This window comes from Leuresthes tenuis, unplaced genomic scaffold, assembly GCF_036924035.1.
Source record: "Leuresthes tenuis unplaced genomic scaffold, fLeuTen1.0.hap1 SCAF_18, whole genome shotgun sequence".
Lineage (NCBI taxonomy): Eukaryota > Metazoa > Chordata > Actinopteri > Atheriniformes > Atherinopsidae > Leuresthes > Leuresthes tenuis.
This window is the reverse complement of record NW_027325372.1, coordinates 10,630,479-10,647,920: the sequence shown is the minus strand read 5'-3', so window position 1 is coordinate 10,647,920 and position 17,442 is coordinate 10,630,479. Positions and strand designations below refer to the sequence as shown.

At 41.6% G+C, this 17,442-nt stretch overlaps 1 protein-coding gene across 5 annotated transcripts in view; it reads left to right on the top strand.

Annotated features, from left to right (window-relative positions):
- Nucleotides 1-17,442, top strand: part of akap9 (A kinase (PRKA) anchor protein 9) — a 61,625-nt gene that overhangs the window by 13,666 nt on the left and 30,517 nt on the right. For 3 of the 5 annotated variants that reach the window (XM_072369971.1, XM_072369973.1, XM_072369969.1), the window contains exons 4-20: nt 462-524; nt 1,582-1,731; nt 2,284-2,439; nt 2,575-2,772; nt 2,876-5,731; nt 6,966-7,043; nt 8,457-8,604; nt 9,157-9,227; nt 9,319-9,439; nt 9,631-9,728; nt 10,166-10,271; nt 10,723-10,954; nt 12,844-12,895; nt 13,783-14,118; nt 14,491-14,769; nt 16,164-16,294; nt 16,377-16,580. In XM_072369971.1, the coding sequence (XP_072226072.1) occupies nt 462-524; nt 1,582-1,731; nt 2,284-2,439; nt 2,575-2,772; nt 2,876-5,731; nt 6,966-7,043; nt 8,457-8,604; nt 9,157-9,227; nt 9,319-9,439; nt 9,631-9,728; nt 10,166-10,271; nt 10,723-10,954; nt 12,844-12,895; nt 13,783-14,118; nt 14,491-14,769; nt 16,164-16,294; nt 16,377-16,580 (5,279 nt within the window). The remainder of the gene's footprint in view (nt 1-461; nt 525-1,581; nt 1,732-2,283; nt 2,440-2,574; nt 2,773-2,875; nt 5,732-6,965; nt 7,044-8,456; nt 8,605-9,156; nt 9,228-9,318; nt 9,440-9,630; nt 9,729-10,165; nt 10,272-10,722; nt 10,955-12,843; nt 12,896-13,782; nt 14,119-14,490; nt 14,770-16,163; nt 16,295-16,376; nt 16,581-17,442) is intronic. The other 2 variants (XM_072369970.1, XM_072369972.1) reach the window with 2 other exon arrangements.

Below are 17,442 nucleotides of genomic sequence, written 5' to 3'. Positions count from 1 at the left end.
ACTGCTGCAGTGCAGCATCTATGCATAAATGCTGCTTTTTGTGGCAATGTCATTGATTATTTATGGCCACACCTTTGGATTAGATTAATTTTTTTTGACAGCCAGCCAGAGGAAATGTTTCTTTAGCTTATATTTGCTGACTTACACCCCTTGAATGATGTGACATTATTATGTCCCGAAGAAGCTTTCCTCGTGGTGAATAAATCACTTTTCCTGTCTCCAGCCCTGGCTGACTGTGGTATTAAAACAGTTAGTGTTGCTTATAATGAAAATTACAATCACTTGACATCCGTATAGTTTTCTCTCTGATTCTTCTTCCTTTTTGTTGTATCCTGTCCTATTCTTTATGGTCACTCTGCTTTAAAGCACAGATCTACTCAAAGATGATGTCTGTAATTTAAGTTTCTCCATTGCACCCCCCCAGTTCTTAATGTTTGACTCAGAGCATTGTGAATTAACAGGTAAATGGATGCCATGATGAGATGACAGGGAGCCTAATGATGTCTTCAAAGGATTTTATCTGGGTACAGTAATCCGATCAAGCAGTTCGTATGGTTCTTCTATGGCTTTGCTAACAAACACACCTGCTGGACCTGCTTAACATCTGCTTCAAGATTTCCTGTAACCCACTAATCACATCCGTTCTATGGTGTCCTCACTTAACTTTGCACATATGTACGTACTTAAGAACTGTTTGGAGGAGGAAAAGTCTCACTACCTCATAAATGACCAACTTCAAAGCCCAAATTGGAAGGGCTTTGTGACATTGCAGAGGAGTAAATTACCTGTGAAAGCTGCAAGAGACGCAGCGAGGTAGTGTGGATGATTAGAGAAGAGAGAATACTCAGAGAAGAGAGGACAAGGAGGTGTTACGCAAAGAACAGTTTTCTTTAGATCCACTGAGGTTACAAACAGCGAAGGGGCTGATGAGTACAGCCGAGAGAGATGGAGGCTCATGAAAAGTCACGTTAAATCCACGTGGCACCTCCATTAAACCTGGTTATGAATTCTCAAAAAAGCATCAGTCAACGATTCAAAGAGTCATTCTAAATCATCAGAATATACGCCAGGCGTAGGTGAGGGGAGAATAAAAAGGCTGTGAAAGTTTATCTTTTCGAGGAAGAATGGAAAAATATTGTTTTCTATTGTTAATCGAATGAATTTGAAGAAGTTGGGCATCGAAATATTTTTGATAGCAGTGAAACGAATGTTGGGAAAAGCTGTTTTACATGTGTATTTGAAAGAAATATTAAATGTTGGTGTCTCTTTGTATGGCTCATTTCTTTTGTAACAAACAGTGTTTGCCAAATCTACAACTTTGCTGTGTATCCTTGACAGTTTTAACCATTTTCATGCTATAAATTCCAGTGTCTCTCGCTGAAGGACTTCCAGTAGAGAGCATGAACAGCAGTAACATATCTGCCGCTCTCTCTTTAATGTGGCTCTTCTAACTAAAGGCTGTTGCTTTTGTGGTGACTAATTTTTTTTTTTTGTCTTTTTTTGTTAATTCCAGAGGCCTTTTGTCACTTATCTACATCTTGTAAATGCTCTGTTAGCTCTGACCCGTATTTTCCTGCTCAGGAGGAGGTGGACTCCCTGCAACAGGGGACAAAGGGGCGTACAGTACAGGACATGGAGGATGCACTAGCTGCTAAGGCCCAAGCTGTGGAGGAGCTGAGTCGAGAGCTTGAGGAAATCAAGTCTGTCTTCGGCACAGAAGGAGTACAGCAGGTAAATGTTTTATTACTGTGATATAGGTCATTCTTGAGGAGTTTTTGCCTGTCCTCTGCCTTTAATTAGCTGCACCTTTGCCATTGTTTTGAGAAAAATCTAATGCATAGAGGTGATTCTTCTTTTTGCGGTATCACAATACTGTATGTAACCATTACAGAAAACGGGGCTTATTTGGAAATATTTTGCCCTGTGATGGACTGGTGAACTGTTTATAAGATTCTCATGTTATTCCTGAATGGAACAGATTTGTTCTTAAACTCATCTTTCATTGTGCTTGAAATCTGTTCAAATTTGTTCAAATCTGCAATCTGCAGAGCGATTTCAGTTTCTATTCATAACTTTTTTTATAATATTTTAAAGTTTACATTGCCCTTGCTTTTTTTTTCATGCCAAAGTTCAATCCTTTCTGTCTGCGTTTTCCTTACTTTTAAACTCTTTCTAATGTATTCAGACAGAAAACAACTCTTTTACCTAATTACCATCTCACAATGATTGTTTTGGCTGTGTTGGTTGGAGGTAATTTTGCTCAGTTTCATTTTGAATTTATAGCTGCAGGATTTTGAAGCAGCTCTGAAGCAGCGGGATGGCATCATCACCCAGCTCACATCCAACCTCCAGCAGGCCCGTGAAGAGAAAGATGAGATCATGAAAGAATTCTTGGCACTAACGGAACAAAGCCAAAAACTGCAGATCCAGTTCCAGCAGGTGGGAGCTCTATTTATCTAGTCTGTCCTTTTTACACATTCATTATGTTGTGCTCCTAATTGTGTGCAGATATTCAATGACGGCTGTGTTATGAAAATAAAGGTTTTTTTCATATTCTTTGATTGCCAATCGCAGCTTCAAGCAGGAGAAACGCTGAGGAATACCAGCCACAGCAGCACTGCAGCTGACCTTCTGCAGGCCAGACAGCAGCTCACTCAGTACCAGCAGCAGCTGGAGAAGATGAATGTCGAGGTCAGGAAGCACCAGGAGAGGAGCAGTGAACAGCAGGAACACATCAGCCAGCTCCAACACAAGCTCAGTGAGATGGAGATGGTGAGAAGTAACCCTGTGCTCATTTAATCTGTTACATTTAGGTGGTTTTACAGTATGCTGTCAGTGTTACCTGTATATTTAAAAACTTCATTGTCTTTTGTAGTCAGGGAGAAGATCAGAGGACTCGTTCAGCCAAAGGATAAATGAGAAGGAATTGCTGATTTCTGAGCAAGAAAAAATCATTTTGAATCAGGAGCAGTCGCTTAAAGAGTTAAGAACAGCAAAAGAGTCAGTCGCACAAACTCTAAATGACAAGAATCAGTTAATTTCAGAGCAAACAGCAATAATCACAGAACATGAGCGGTCGTTGACCTTACTCAGAGAGGAACTTGGTCACGCAGGGAGGACTACAGATGAGAATATTATACAACACTTGGATGATAAAGACCTCATTATAGCAGAGCAAGACAGAGTCATTTCAGAACGTGACGGTTCCCTCAGCCAGCTCGAGGATGAGCTGGAGACCTCAGAGAAACGCCTGTGTGACCTTCAAGAGCGAATGGCTGCAAAGGAATCTGAGCTCGAAATGTGCTTGGATGAATTGGAAAGTACAAAATCCAAATTAGTAAATTGTACAAGTGAATTGGAGAGTTCTACAATTCAATTGGGGAAAGAGCAAATGGAGTTGGAAAGCTGTAAGGTTGAACTCGCAGCTTCCAGACAGAAAGAGAGAATGTCATCCAATGAAATCATGCAGCTCATGGGTACAGTGGAAGACCTGCAGAAGCGTTGTCACCAGGGCAGCATGTCTGAGGGTGACGCCATCCAAAAAATGCAGGAAGAGACAGTGAGGAAGCTTGAATTTCTTAGGGCAGAGCTTGATGAGATGTACGGCCAGCAGATAGTCCAGATGAAGCAGGAGCTCAATCTTCAGCATGCAGCCAGAGTGCAGCAATTGACTGAGCAACATCATGCTGACATTGAGCTTCTAAAAGTGCAACATCTGTCCCAAAGTTCCACTAGCAACATTGCAGAGGTGGAAACTCTTCACGCCAAGATCAGGGAGCTTCAAGAGACTTTAGAGCAGTTTCAAGCAATGCACGATGAAGCCAGAAATAAGTTGAGTCAAGTCATCCAGGAGAAGTTCAACCTGCAGGCCAAGGTTGAGGATCTTCTTCAAGATCTCCATTCAGCTAAGGACAAAGTGGAGCAGGTCTCCCACAGTCTAGTATCTCAGGGCGAACTGCAGCAGCTCCAGGAGACGATTGGAAGTCTGAGGAGCGAGCTGTCTGCTGCTCAGGAAGCTGCGCAAGAAGCAGAAGCAAAACATGAATCTGAAATAACCAATTACAAGATCAAGTTGGAGATGCTGGAAAGAGAGAAAGACGCTGTGCTGGATCGCATGGCAGAATCGCAGGAAGCAGAGCTGGACAGACTGAGGACTCAGCTTCTGTTCAGCCATGAGGAAGAGCTCACCAATCTTAGGGAAGATTTGCAAAGGGAGAGCTTCCTGAACACAGAGAACCTTCTCAATGAAGCTGCTATCAGACATGAGAAAGCTCTGGATGAGCTGCGTAATAATTATGCAGAGGAACTTCATTCGTTACAAAAAGAGAAGGCGAGTAATGCCATGGAGCGAGATGAACTGATGCACCAGATTCTCGGGCTAAAAGAAGATCTAAAGCTGGCTTTGCACAGCTCTAAAGCAGATGAGCTTGTGCAGCAGCTCCAGGAGCTTCAGGTGGAGCTGGAGGAACTTAGAAAGGGAGCGCAAGAACGAGCTAGAATGCAGACCGAAATTCAGACGTTATTAAAAAACACAGAGGTGCTGAAAAACCAGACAAAAGAAAGAGAACACTACTGGGAGGAGAAACGGAAAGGGAACGACCTCGAAAAGGAGTCTCTGAAAGAAGAGTTGGAGTCCAAAATTCTGAAAATTGAGACTCTCACAGCAGAGAACAGTCAAATCCAGCAACAGGTAGTCGAGCTTCGTGAAGAAGTTGAAAAGCAGAAGACTACTTTCTCCTTCGCAGAAAAGAATTTCGAGGTAAACTATCAGGAGCTCAAGGAGGAGTATACGTGTCTCATTGAGTCAAAGACACAGCTGGAAGAGAGGACACTGAGGGAGACACTTGAGTTTGAGGCAAAAATTGCCAGTCTTCAGTCACAGATTCAAGAGCTGGAGGAGAGCAACAGAGACGTCAAAATGGAGGTGGCAAAAACAGATGGCAAAGCTGTAATGGAAAAGGATTTGACGGAGCTAATGGAGAAGCTTAATGTTACTTTGGGTGAGAAGAGGAGCCTAGCTGAAAGGCTTTCTGAAGTTACAGAGAAGAGGATGTTTTTGGAGAGCAAAGTGGGACAGCTGGAGGAAGAGCTGATCAAAATGCAACAAGAAAACTCGCAGGTCCTTTCCCAAAATGAAAGGCTCAGGAAGGAGCTAGAAAAGAAGCAAGAGATTATGAGAGAGCAGATGAGAGGGAAGGGTGCCCAGAGAAAAGTTAAGCTTCGGGAAGAAGAACAAGCTGTTGAGCCAGTTTGTTCTGTAGAGGATCATCAATTTCAGATTCAATCTCTGCAAGAGGAGACAAAAGCTCTTCAGTCCCTCTTACGTGCAGCTGAAACAGAGAGAGACAGCATTCGGCAGACTCTGGAGCTCCACAGGCTTTCACAAACTCCATCTCCAGCAGCGGCGCACTCTTCAGGGGAGGGACCTGTTGAAGGACGTTCCTCCCCGCACAAAACAGCAGGCTCAGGGTCAAGCAGGCGCAAGAGACGGCAGAGGTCGAAGCAGGAGCGCAAAGTTGGCAGCGCGCTTTCAGACAGCAGAGAAGAAAGAGAAAGGGAGGAGGAGGAGCAGGCAGTGGTGGAGGAGGAGAGGACTAGAAGTGCTGCAGAGGAGGAGATGCAGCCTCAGATGCAGAGCCAGGTTATGTCATGTTCACAAGAGAGGGCTGGTAAGGAGGACTCCACTGACGGGTACCAGGGAGACGGAGGCAGAGGCTACATCAACAGAGCGGTAAGTGCACACATGTATCTACTGCACCACACTTCACTAAAACAGCCCCAGCTGCCTTTTATTTGCTCTTTTAAGTCCGATTGAATGACACGTTTGAACAAATCATTAAAGGGCTTTTCAAAAACTGTGTCTGTCAAAAGGATGCGTAGTTCAGGTCACGCGCATCACTTCCACAATTAACGCCGGGGCATTTGTAGCGTTGTTAGAAAGCCAGGGACGGCATTCGTGACCAGATCAGGCTGTGATATTTCGGAGAATATAATAAGTATTTCAGCGCTGACAGGTTTTCTCTCCAGTGAGAAACTGTCTTGATTGCAAATTGCCTGAGAGACTGCCGGCTGGCTTTGAAAGGTAGCATTTAGCAGGCAGTCAGACTGCTGTGTTTGAACATAACCTTACATTTTTCCGTTTCTGTAGAAAATTCAGTGGGAATATTGTGTAAAGGATGCTAGAAAGAGTTGGCGCAGTACAGGGTGCATGTAAAATTGAAGACGCCATGCAATATTCTGCTCATTTCTGCATTAAAAGGGGCACTGTGCAGTATTTATTACACGCTTTCCTTTGAAGTTGCTCGTCATCAAACTGAATGTCATGTTGGTTTTTAAAATAACTGAGAGTCTTCACTGAGTCTTCAGATAGCTTTGAAGCATTGCTGTTGTGTAGAAATGTGTACATTCTAGTTTCTTTCCATCCTGCAGGGAGTGAAGGGTTTGAGGTGAGAAGCCATTTTAACCCATTCACTTTGTGTCTGTGTCACTTCCAGCTGTGTCACAAATACACAAGGCAAAAGATTGTGAACAATGTTTGTCTGCCATTTCATGTTTGTGTGTCATTTTGCTTTTGTCGCCTCCTGGGTAGGAAAACTATACATGCAACAACATCTTATTTTCAGTACTAAACAGGCTTTCTCCTCTTGGTGGCTTTGTGGAGTTTAGTTATATTAGATGCTGTTTACTCACATGAGCACAAACTTGTTTTAAAGCCACACACAAGCTCTTCATGGGAAGAACAGAAATTTAATAAAGATTAAAAAAGAGAAAGCTCCGGATCATTTTTGCAGATTGCGGTGGATGATATTAAGGTGATATATACAGTTGCTCTCTGGTCCCTCTCAGGAGGTGACCCATAATGGTGCATTTTATCCTTTCTGTCTGTCATTGTCTTATTTGTCTGCATTTTAGGGGAATATTTTTCTGTAATATATTAAAGGTGTTGTTTTTCTGCTTGCTTTTAGGTGAGCAGTCATGGGACGGGCGGCCATGCAGAGCGTGTGGTGTGTCAGAGACCAGAAGTGGAAGGAGCCACTGAGCATGTAAATGTCACTCAAGCTCACATCCTGCTCTTTGTTTTTCAGTTGCTTTGATGTGATATTCAGTGTGGTGTAAAGGCTGTTTCAAATGTGCTCAAACAGCGGCAAACTTTCTTATCCTGGGCCTTTTTTTTTTTTTTTTATTCTTTTTTTTTTCTATGATGTTTACTGAAACAAACAAAAACAGAAATTGTAGCGTTAAATGCTGACGTCAACCTGTTCATGATCCTCCTGCGGTGATATGGTGACGAGATTTGATGCTACAGATAGTTGACACACTTCAGAGAATAAGTCTGTTGAACTGAGACAAAGTCAACGGCATCAGAAAACACAAAGATGACGAGAGCGATATGACGGAGGAAATAAAAAGCCAAAGCTTTGAAATCAAGTTAAATGCAAAAAAAGTGAAACGGTCCCTGCTGTCAGGTTGCAAAATTTGGCAATAACATTGAAATAAACCTCTGAAACCTGCTGGTTAAATGACACTAAATTTCACAATAATGAATGAGCTGTACAACTCCAAGAAACAACAAAACAATCCATCTTCACCAGTTCTTCTAAATGAACTTTTGTGTGTCGTTTAATCCGATAATCCCTCTAAATAAGGCATTTGTTTAATATGTTAAAAACAGATTTGCATGCTTTAGTAAATCTTTATGCTGTATGTGAGTTTTGTTGAGTTTTTAAGAATGTCTTGTTCGTTACATATTTCCTTCTTTTAAACTTGAATAATCTTGATCACAGTATTTTATTATCTGTTGCAGCGGTACTTCACAGTGCAGCTGCCATCTCTTAGTTTGGCTCTGACTGTTTCTCATCTGCATAATTTAAGCATCAACATCTGAGTAGTTACACGTTTGAACGGAGCCTCTCCGCTGCGCTGTCAGATGTTGTTCGAATGGAGTGATTGTATCGTAACAAGGCAATTTAAAAGCAGCCTAATTAAGATGTAGAGTGCACTTTAAACATCTGACATCAAAGGTACCAGAATCACATTTCACAATTGTGGAACCCTAACAAATTTCTCCAAGTGCGTGATGCATAATTAGAGGAAGAGCCCTTACAGTGTGCTTTTTGTTCTCTGTTACAGAGGTGATAATAGCACCGGAACAAAGATGGCTTGTGCTATACTTCTGTCGTAGAAATAGGATTGATGCCATTATGTTATTTAACCATTCATCTTCCCTGATTAGCAAATGGATGTGCCGTGCTGCATAATTGAACTTGTAATCAATTATAAGTGACATACTGTACATTTCACAAATGTCCCATTCTCAGCAGTATAGTCGTTGTTACATTTCATATCACTGCCATCCACTTATTCATATTAAAAAAAAATCTAATTATGATATTAATATGGAAGGACGCTTCTCCTAGTTTGATAGTCCATGTTGAATGTTTTCTTCCTGTGTTAAGGGTGAGTGCAGGCTGCAGATGGAGGCTCAGCGCATCAGCTTGTCTCAGATCCATGCCGCCCAGCTTGAGCTGCTGCAGGAGGAGACAAACGCCCGCACACACTCTCTGGAAATGAGAGTCCAAGACCTGAGAGGCCACGGTGACCGGGGTGAGCATATGTGTTAGTTGGACAGATGTGCGTGCATCTGTCTGTCTTTGTGGCATAGCAGTGATCTCATCAGAGGTGTTTTTGATCCACCGTTGGCTGCGTTTATGTGCACTGCAATGTCCTCATATTAACCTGATTGAGACCTTGCTCTGAATAAGTCCCTGCTATGATTAAATGAACACAAATAAGATCCTAAATTGACTAAGCAATAATAATAATTTTAGGGTAAGTTGAGTTTACTTAGACTGTGTAGATATGTATACACTTTAGTCCCAATATTGCATCCTACCAGAGTTTTCAGCATATCTTGCAACACGTGCTGCTGCATGGAAACTATCCCAGCTGTCATTGGGCCAGAGGCGGGCTACACCCTGGACAGGCTGAATGAAATAGATTATGGTCAATAGTTTGCACATTGCTGTGCATGTATGCGTAGCAGTTGATGATTAAAACAAACCAAATGGTTTTAGACGTCGTGGCGGATTTTTGTTCTTTGCTGGTTATCATTTACGTTCATTTGTATAATGCTCTGTCGCTAATTACATGTTTCAGATGAGCAAAGAATCTTCAAGTACCAGAGCATGATGGAAGCGGTGTCAGAGGAATGCAGTGAGATCATTCTGGTAATTATTTTTAAAAAAACACTTGTTTTTGTGCCCATTTCATCAACATCGCCATCATACGTAACCTTGTCACCGTCTGCTCTGTTTTTAGTCTTTTCGGCAGATTTTTGGTGAGAGGTTTTTGGAGAGTGTTTATGCAGAAGAATCGTCTCTCATTTCGGAGGATAAACCCACAACTAGTGAATCTACCTCCATCGTCCTGGAGGCCAGAGGTATTTCTTTGTAAAGAGTTGCTGTACATTATTAAACAAATACTGAAGTTAGCAACACGTTTCTTATGAATGTGTCACTGTGAACCACCTTGAATCTGTCTGTAGCACTTTGAGTTCAATATTTCTTTGAGTATTCACCCCAAACCCATGTTATTCGCATTCGAAACCTGGTACGTTTTCTTTTCTTGTAGATCTTTACAGAAATCTTCAGCAGGTGAGGGAGAGGATTGAGTGGGAACATAATCGACTTTCACAGCTCAACGCCCTCCTGAGAGCCGATAGGAACAAGGTAAAAATGCACAGATCTGTTGATCTTGTCTGTGTTTTAATTCCACGCAACATGCTAACACCAGACACAGGTTTGATTTGTGTGCGTTGTGCATTCACGCTGGAAATGTGTCAAAGAGAAGTATACTTGCAAGAATGATGCTCTGTTTTGGCACATTGTGTTGCACAGGGGGTTGGAGTTCAAATGATTACTGTGAATTTAAAAGAAAAAGCAAGAACTGCCAACGAGTCTTGGGAAAAATCTGTTTTATGAAGTTTTATTGGCATTGAATTTCAAAAGTAGCAGATCAGTCAGCGTGAATTGTGATTTGTTTATCAAAATATACCAATACCTTATCAGCATACAATGAATGATGAACATATTGTCGATGAAAGCAGCTACCACACAGTGTGGCTCACGTTGTTAACAGAACACCAAGAAATCTGTTGAACTTCCAGGTGACTGAGCTGCAGACTGCTTATGATGAACTGAAGAGCAACAGTGAGAAGGAAATCGGTGACCTGCGTGTTCAGGTTGCCACATTAAGCCCGTCCTCTGGCAGAGGTAAATTTGTTCACTGCTCTAATGAAGAGTTAAAGCCAGGCCAGGTCAGGTCAGCAGATTACAAACACACAGACTGTGATGTTTCATGTGTAGAATTCTCCTATTCCTTTTACACTTTATTGCCTGTAGTGCAGATTTCAAAGATTTTTTGATTTAGCACAATATTTCACTGTCATACTGCATACTCTCTGTGTCACAGACTGTGATCGAGTGTCGTTCTACCTGTAAATGATACAGCTTTACTTTAGTAAATATTACCTTATGTATATTACAGAAAACATTTTCTTTTGTTTGTTTTGCTTCCTGCCCTTATTTGTCTTATTCGAAGCAGATACAGTCTTTTGCACCTGCAGCATTTTCCCAGAACAAATGTTAAAGTTTCATCTTTCTGATTTTAATCTCAGAGGCTATCTAGATCAGCATTTTCACATTTCAACCCTGGTTTGGTTAGATTTGGAGGACCATACTGGTGCGCCTGCTCCCCCCTTCGTGGAACTACAGAGGCTGAAGGCCGAGGCTCAGGAGAAGCAGCTTCAGCTAGAGCAGAGTCACAGACAAGAGATGGAGCGCCTCAGAGCCCACTACCAACAACAGGCCACAGAGACAGAGGAGCGATACGCTACTGAGCTCTTCATGCTGCAACAGCGACTGCAGGAGGTCACAGGCACTGATAGCTACTACAGGTGATGCACCATGAAAACAACTCACATTCAGAGTGTTTCCATGAATTTTTCACAGGCTTTTTTTGTAGTTGTTATATATATATATATATATATATATATATATACTCTGTTGATTTGTTTATTTATCTGGTAGACTCCTAGCTCACTGCTGATGTTTGAAACCACAAAATTAGGTAATATACCTTTAAGATAGCCATTCATTTCTCTAGCAGCATTTCTTGACAACGTACAGCCTCGTTTCTGCACTTAAACAATGTACTCCTCGCGTAAATCTCTTGCCTAAACCGTTAACATTACATCAGAGGTGCTCTTTTTGATGGTTGCACTTGATTGATTAACACAGTGTGTGTATGTTCGAGAACAGTCTGAACTGTCTGAGCTTCGTGATTGACTGTACTAAAGATAACTTCAAACAGGCTGGTGTGTACATCCTGTGCACAGTAGCACGTGGCAGCTACCTGACCCAGTTCGGTTGACAACAAAGCCCTAACTAATGAAATATTCACCAGTGCTATTCATGCCTTTTGTTAGCACACTAACCTGTAAAAGTAGCCCTTCAGCCTCATCCAGGTGGCTTCCTGATGGAAATGAGGCACTAAGATGCTGTGTCCTATTGAACATTTCTCATTTTTACTTCATTTTCTTTATGAATTTTAGATAAATAAAAACCCTTAAACTGAAATGGCTAATTGAATCTGATCAAGTGTCAGGGTTTACATGAATTTACTGCATGACTATGTATAAATTGATGATGGGTAAAATTAGCAGAAAACCCATTAAATGCGGCTTAGTAAAGATCTTCGCTCATTTTAAGTTGGTGTTGGAGAACAACGTCTAACACAGTTCTTGCCTGGTTTAGAAATGGTTAAGACTATAGCATATGTTTCACTTAAGCCATTAAACTACTCAGTGAGCCCTTAAGTCCTACAAATGGGGCAATTGTGATCGTGAAAGAAACCACTGCCAACAGGATCATAATGTTTCATTTAAAGAATTTTGGTTTGATTTGCTGTCTCGCTTCTTTCTGAGCAGACCTCAATCATGCCAACAAATTACCACAGCATAACTGACCCGCCTGATTTCACCTGTGTAGGGGTAAAGCGTTCAGGTTTTCGTTTAATTTCTCACCTTTGTGTATATCTTGTGCCTAAACCAAGAACTTTACACTGAGTTTTTCGTTGCTAAGTACTTTGAAGAGTTGTGATCATCTGTACAGGTTGAATATGCACATTTAGTATAATGTTCTATATGCTAAAGCTCCTCCTCATTTCTAAAGGGAAGAGTCTCAACCTTTCAGTTAAGAGTGAGGCGCTGCTGCCCTCCACTGTTTGATTCGGTAAACATAAAGAAAGAAGCTAGCTTCCTTTTCCTGACGGGGGAATGATTCAAAGTGATGTTGAATACGTTCATTTAGTTTGTATTCATAAATCTTATTCAAGTAAGTATTTATGACCACTTACATTACCTTTTTAACACATTTTGGTTTTGGAGTGTCAGTCAAACAAGTCAAGGAAACTTAAAATGACACCAGAAAGTTATAAAGGTTTTTTTTTTCTTTATTTACAGACATAAATGACACATCAATTAATGAAGCAAATTATCAAAAGATTGGTGAAAATAAATAGATGTACCTCTTGTCTTATTAAGTTATTAAGCACCACTAGTGTGTAAACTTATTTTCATGATATTTCTGTATGAATTATTATAAATAAGAATTTATTTACAGTCAAATGTATCAGGAATGTTTGTCCCGGCTTCTTCATACTCCTTAAGGTTTCATCAAACATATTCTGATGAACATTTACAAAGAAAACAGTCATTTCTTAACTTGTTTTAGTTCAGCAACGATTAATACTGACATTGAGTGTTTTGTCTTTCTGCCTGTCCAGTGCTCCAGAGTCCAGCTCAGGGAGGATGGAGACAGAAAGACAGGAGCCTAAGGTTGGGCCGTTTTATTTTACAGTCTTCTAATCTTCCATGTCACATGCGTCACATGCATCACAACCTACTATGAGCAGAAACGTGCACATGCATTAAGATGCTTAGACAGTAATGGTGGAAGGGTGGGAGCAGTCGCAGCCTCGAGGCTAAAACGTGCCCTAAATCCCCAGCCTGCTGAAACTCCAGAGGCAGCATCATAAATGGACCTATATCTAACGATTAAAAGGATTGGACGTTACATAACACAGTTTTTCACCAAGGAGACTTACTCTAGTCTCGGTGGCTGCATGAAAGGAAAGATTCTGTCTTGCATGAATGACCTCTGCTCCATTTAAGCCATCTCTCACACTCGTCTTGCTAACTTTTATCCCTTCTTAGTGTGTCAGTTTTGCTCCCTTCAAGCTCAAAACTCCACAGCTCGCGTTTTTTTGAGGCTCTCGCATTCACATGCAAATATCAGAGACGAAGACGGAAGACGACAGAGTTGAAGATTGACAGAAAAACAAACAAAAAAAAAAGAAATCTGGCTTTGTAAGATATAGCAAGTTTTGATTTGTATCGTTAAAACTGGGAAAAAGACGAGACTGGAATTCTCCAAGACAGAGTGGTTGTGTTTTAGTTGGAAAATGTGGCTGTTATGTGATGCAGGACACTTGTGTATCTTTTTATCGTTGCTGGGAGGCTGAGAGAACAAAATGGTATATTTATCGGCTGTGAATGAGTGGGTGGAGTTTGGCTCCAACGAAGAAGATCTGTTTATTTCAGGAACAGTCATGAGGAACTTTTATTGTCTATAGCTGGATGATTTGCCTCACTTGAACACATTGCAGCTTCTGTCATCTATTGCAATAATTTGCAACCTTCTCTTTTTTCGACACTCTTTTCAGGACCCGAGTGAGGAGGAGCAGTCCGAGGCAGGTGTGGAGTCGCACTGGTCTGCCAGGTCTTCTGGCCTGACAGCTCAGCTGCACTCACTAAGGAAAGCTCTTTACCACAAGTACGTCCAAGAAGTGGCTGCTCTCAAAGAGCAGCACAGCAGTGAGCTGAGGAGACTGAGAGAAGAAGGGGAACAGGAGAGGAGGAGACGGGAGCGAGGAGAAGACAGGGGAGACAGAGAGCAGGGTCTTAACGGTGTCATTGGTGTTGGAAGCTCCACTGAGAGCCTCGGGGTCCTTCGAGAGGAGAAACAACACCAGGAGAGAGTGGAAGAGGAAGTCGCCAAGGTATGTGGCCATTTATTTAGAGTTTTCATACAGATTTTGTGCCTGAAGTTTTGCGCTTCGATTGGCTGATGAGAAAGTAAGCTAATGCTCTTCCTAAATATGCTAACTTTTTTTCATAGTGTTGCATGATTAGATTGTAGACTGAGCTTGGAAAAGAAAACGCATCTTACTGTGCCTTCTGGGAATCTGCACTTTCAAGTCATTAATGACAGTAATCTGAACACAGTGCATTATCCATCTGTGATCAAAACTGCATTAATGGAGACACCGAATAGAAAGAAGAACCATACATACACTTTATCAGCACTTTTAAACCTCCATCATGTCTCACATCTAGAATGAAAATGTCTCTGGATCTCTGTTTTCCGACAGGCCATAGTTCAGATGTCTGTGGAGTTTGCACAGCAGACGGAGCTGGCTCGAATCAACAAACGTTCCCGCCATACGAGCACCTCCATGCAGACCCAGTGGGATGAAGAAGAGGGAGAGGACAGAGAGACCGAGGAGCAGACTCCACGGGCTTCACCCACAGCGGTCGTCTGGCTAGAGGAAGTGGAGAGATCGAGACTGGAAAGAGAGGTGGAGGAGAGGAATTTTGAGATCAGAAAGTTGAAGGAAGAGCTGCAGAAAACCAAATCAGAACCGGAGCAGGTTAGTGTCTCCTACTGGGCTGTCATATCTAATGTGTTTGTTTACACTCGACTTTCAAGCACACGCCTTCAACTCATTCATTCCACCTGACAGACTTTATTGCTGCTGTGTCATCAATTTTCAGATAGTTTTATTTTAGAAAGGTATATTTGTAAGAAATTGTTTGTTTATCCACTTCTGTCAGATATTAATATCAAAGGTTCTATCATTTCTATCGTGGCATCATCGATACACTCGACAAGACTTTTTAGTTTTCCCAAAGGTCTCCGCCTCCTTCGAAGAGTTAATCCCAGAGCCTGCTCGGTTTTCACTGAGCATTAATTGCATGATTAAGCTTTGCCTGCTCGGCCGTCCTGGCTGTCAGATTCAGTGTTCTTTGTGAGAGCAGTTATAGCAGTTATAATTCAGTGTGAAACAAAGCCGTTCTTAAGCCACCGTAAGAGATTTTCATTATTTTTGATTATGAGGAGAGTTTTCTGTTTGTTTTTTTTCTCTGCAAATTAAAACTCAGATGTTTACATGCAAAGTGTTATTCAGTCCTGAATCACAAACAATCGGGCTTCTTTTAGGACGTGTAAAATAATTAACATACATACCATGCAACTTGAATAAATTTAGAAAAAGCCTTAGTTGAATAGACCATCTAAAGAGTTTCTTATCTAAAATAAGCTCTTGGCTGAAAAGATTTTACTTTTGAGGCTTTAGTTTAATGCCGCCTCATACGAACTTCTCTTTTATCCGGTACTTTACAGTCTTGAATGTTATATAATGTGATCAATGTGTCTAGCTTCTCTGTACAAAACCCTTTAAGCATACAGTCACATGAATTGAAATATTTTCAAAAGTACTGAAATGCAAAACCCCCAAGAGTTGATTCAATTGCTCTCTGCTTTTATGTCTCAAAATAGTTTGAGCTTAACCTGCATCTGAGTTTACTCGTGTCTTTTGTGTTTTGCAATTCTTATGTGATACTACAAAAGAAAGTTATGAGATGGGGTTATGGAGTGTGTGGTGAAAAGTGATTGTTTTATCCTAATATGCAGAGTGGCATCTGTTGACATCATAAGCTGCATTGTTGCTGTGTCTCCAGCAGGTGGAGCCACCACCTCTGCTCTATCTTAGTCTCAGGTGCACCTGTTGCCATAGCAGCACAAAGATACTACTGTTTCTTTCAGCTCCAAGGGAGCTAAAGTGTGTCTCTGTGTTTGTGCGTGTGTGTGTGCTCATAAAGAGCAGTGTTTCTAAGCACACACTGCCGTGCCCTATTTGAATTCACTTTTACTAATGGTCACGCATACAGCCACACTGTCCAGAGCTCTTCAGAAGGCTGTTTATTCAGCTGAAACTTTGCAATGACGGGGCTTCTGTCTGTGTTCTCTCTGCTGCCTGTCCAGGCCTTAAAGAAGAGAGACGACGGCGAAGGACGAGTTGAGGAAGAGGGCGATACAAGTGGCACAACACAAGCTGGTGGGCTCAGATTGTTAATGCAAGATGAAGGAGAGTCTTCTGATAAAGACGCTGAAAGGTATCACTGCATTAACGCACTTTCTCGATATACATATATCAATTTCCTGTGTGTGTGTCAACATCTTCACTAAAATCTCAAGCGTCCCGTTTGCTTTCAGAAACCTGCTGCGGAAAATCAACAAGAAGCTTAGCCAGGTGTTGGTGGACGTCCTGAAGACCACTGCAGCCGCAGAGGAAACTATGGGCCTCCACATGCAGAGTTTACGTGAGGCTTCTGGTGGAGTGCAGCCGCCCCCCTCCACCTCACTTCACACCGAGCCCATCAAACCACATCAGGCGGGCAAGTATCCTCAACAACTAGAAGTAATTTGTGTTCATGTCAGTCTCCTTATTTCAATAACAGGTGCAGGAGTCCAACTATCGACAAAAGTGCCTTCAATCAATCAATTGCTTTAATTTAGCCTTCTGGAGTTAATTATCACATGTGCTTTACGCACAAAACAAACAGCACAAGCTGCTGTCAACTGTGACTGAAATCTAAGCGACTGGGGAACGGATATAATATTTGCAGGGTGGTAATACTGCACCATGACTACGTAATGCTCGGGTATGAACAGGAGCTGATGCTCCTCTGTGTCTCCTCATTTATCCTTGAGCTAGTTGTTCACTTTATGTAATGGAAAATAACATCATCAGCTAGCATATGTGTGCAGTTGTCACGCACAAATTCTACTTGCTCACATGCAAATAACTATACAGACTCATAAACCTGTAATTCAAATGTCAGGAAAATTACAGGTAGGGAACAAAGATGACAAAGTCTCATTTGGTCAAAATATTCCATATATAGTTATCCAAATACCAAAAACCATAGGTGCTCATGTTGATCGAGAATATATGGCTTACCCTTGGGGTACAGAACTGGTGCACAGATGGTGTAGATGCACTAATTATATGTGTAAACCCACAGTTATTTAATATAACCATTTTGATATCAAGGTTTTTTTTAAAAGCTTCCTTTCCCATGGTGCTGCTTATGCTGCAGATTACTGTAGATATTGGTCATAAATCGCTGTCACTCAGGCATGAGGTGCATGTCGTGTCTGGTCTTATCACATACTTGCATGCAACTTATGACTGCTGGTCATTGTATTACATCAATGTTTTTTATATGCAACAGTGGCAGTACTTTATCTAATCTCAAAT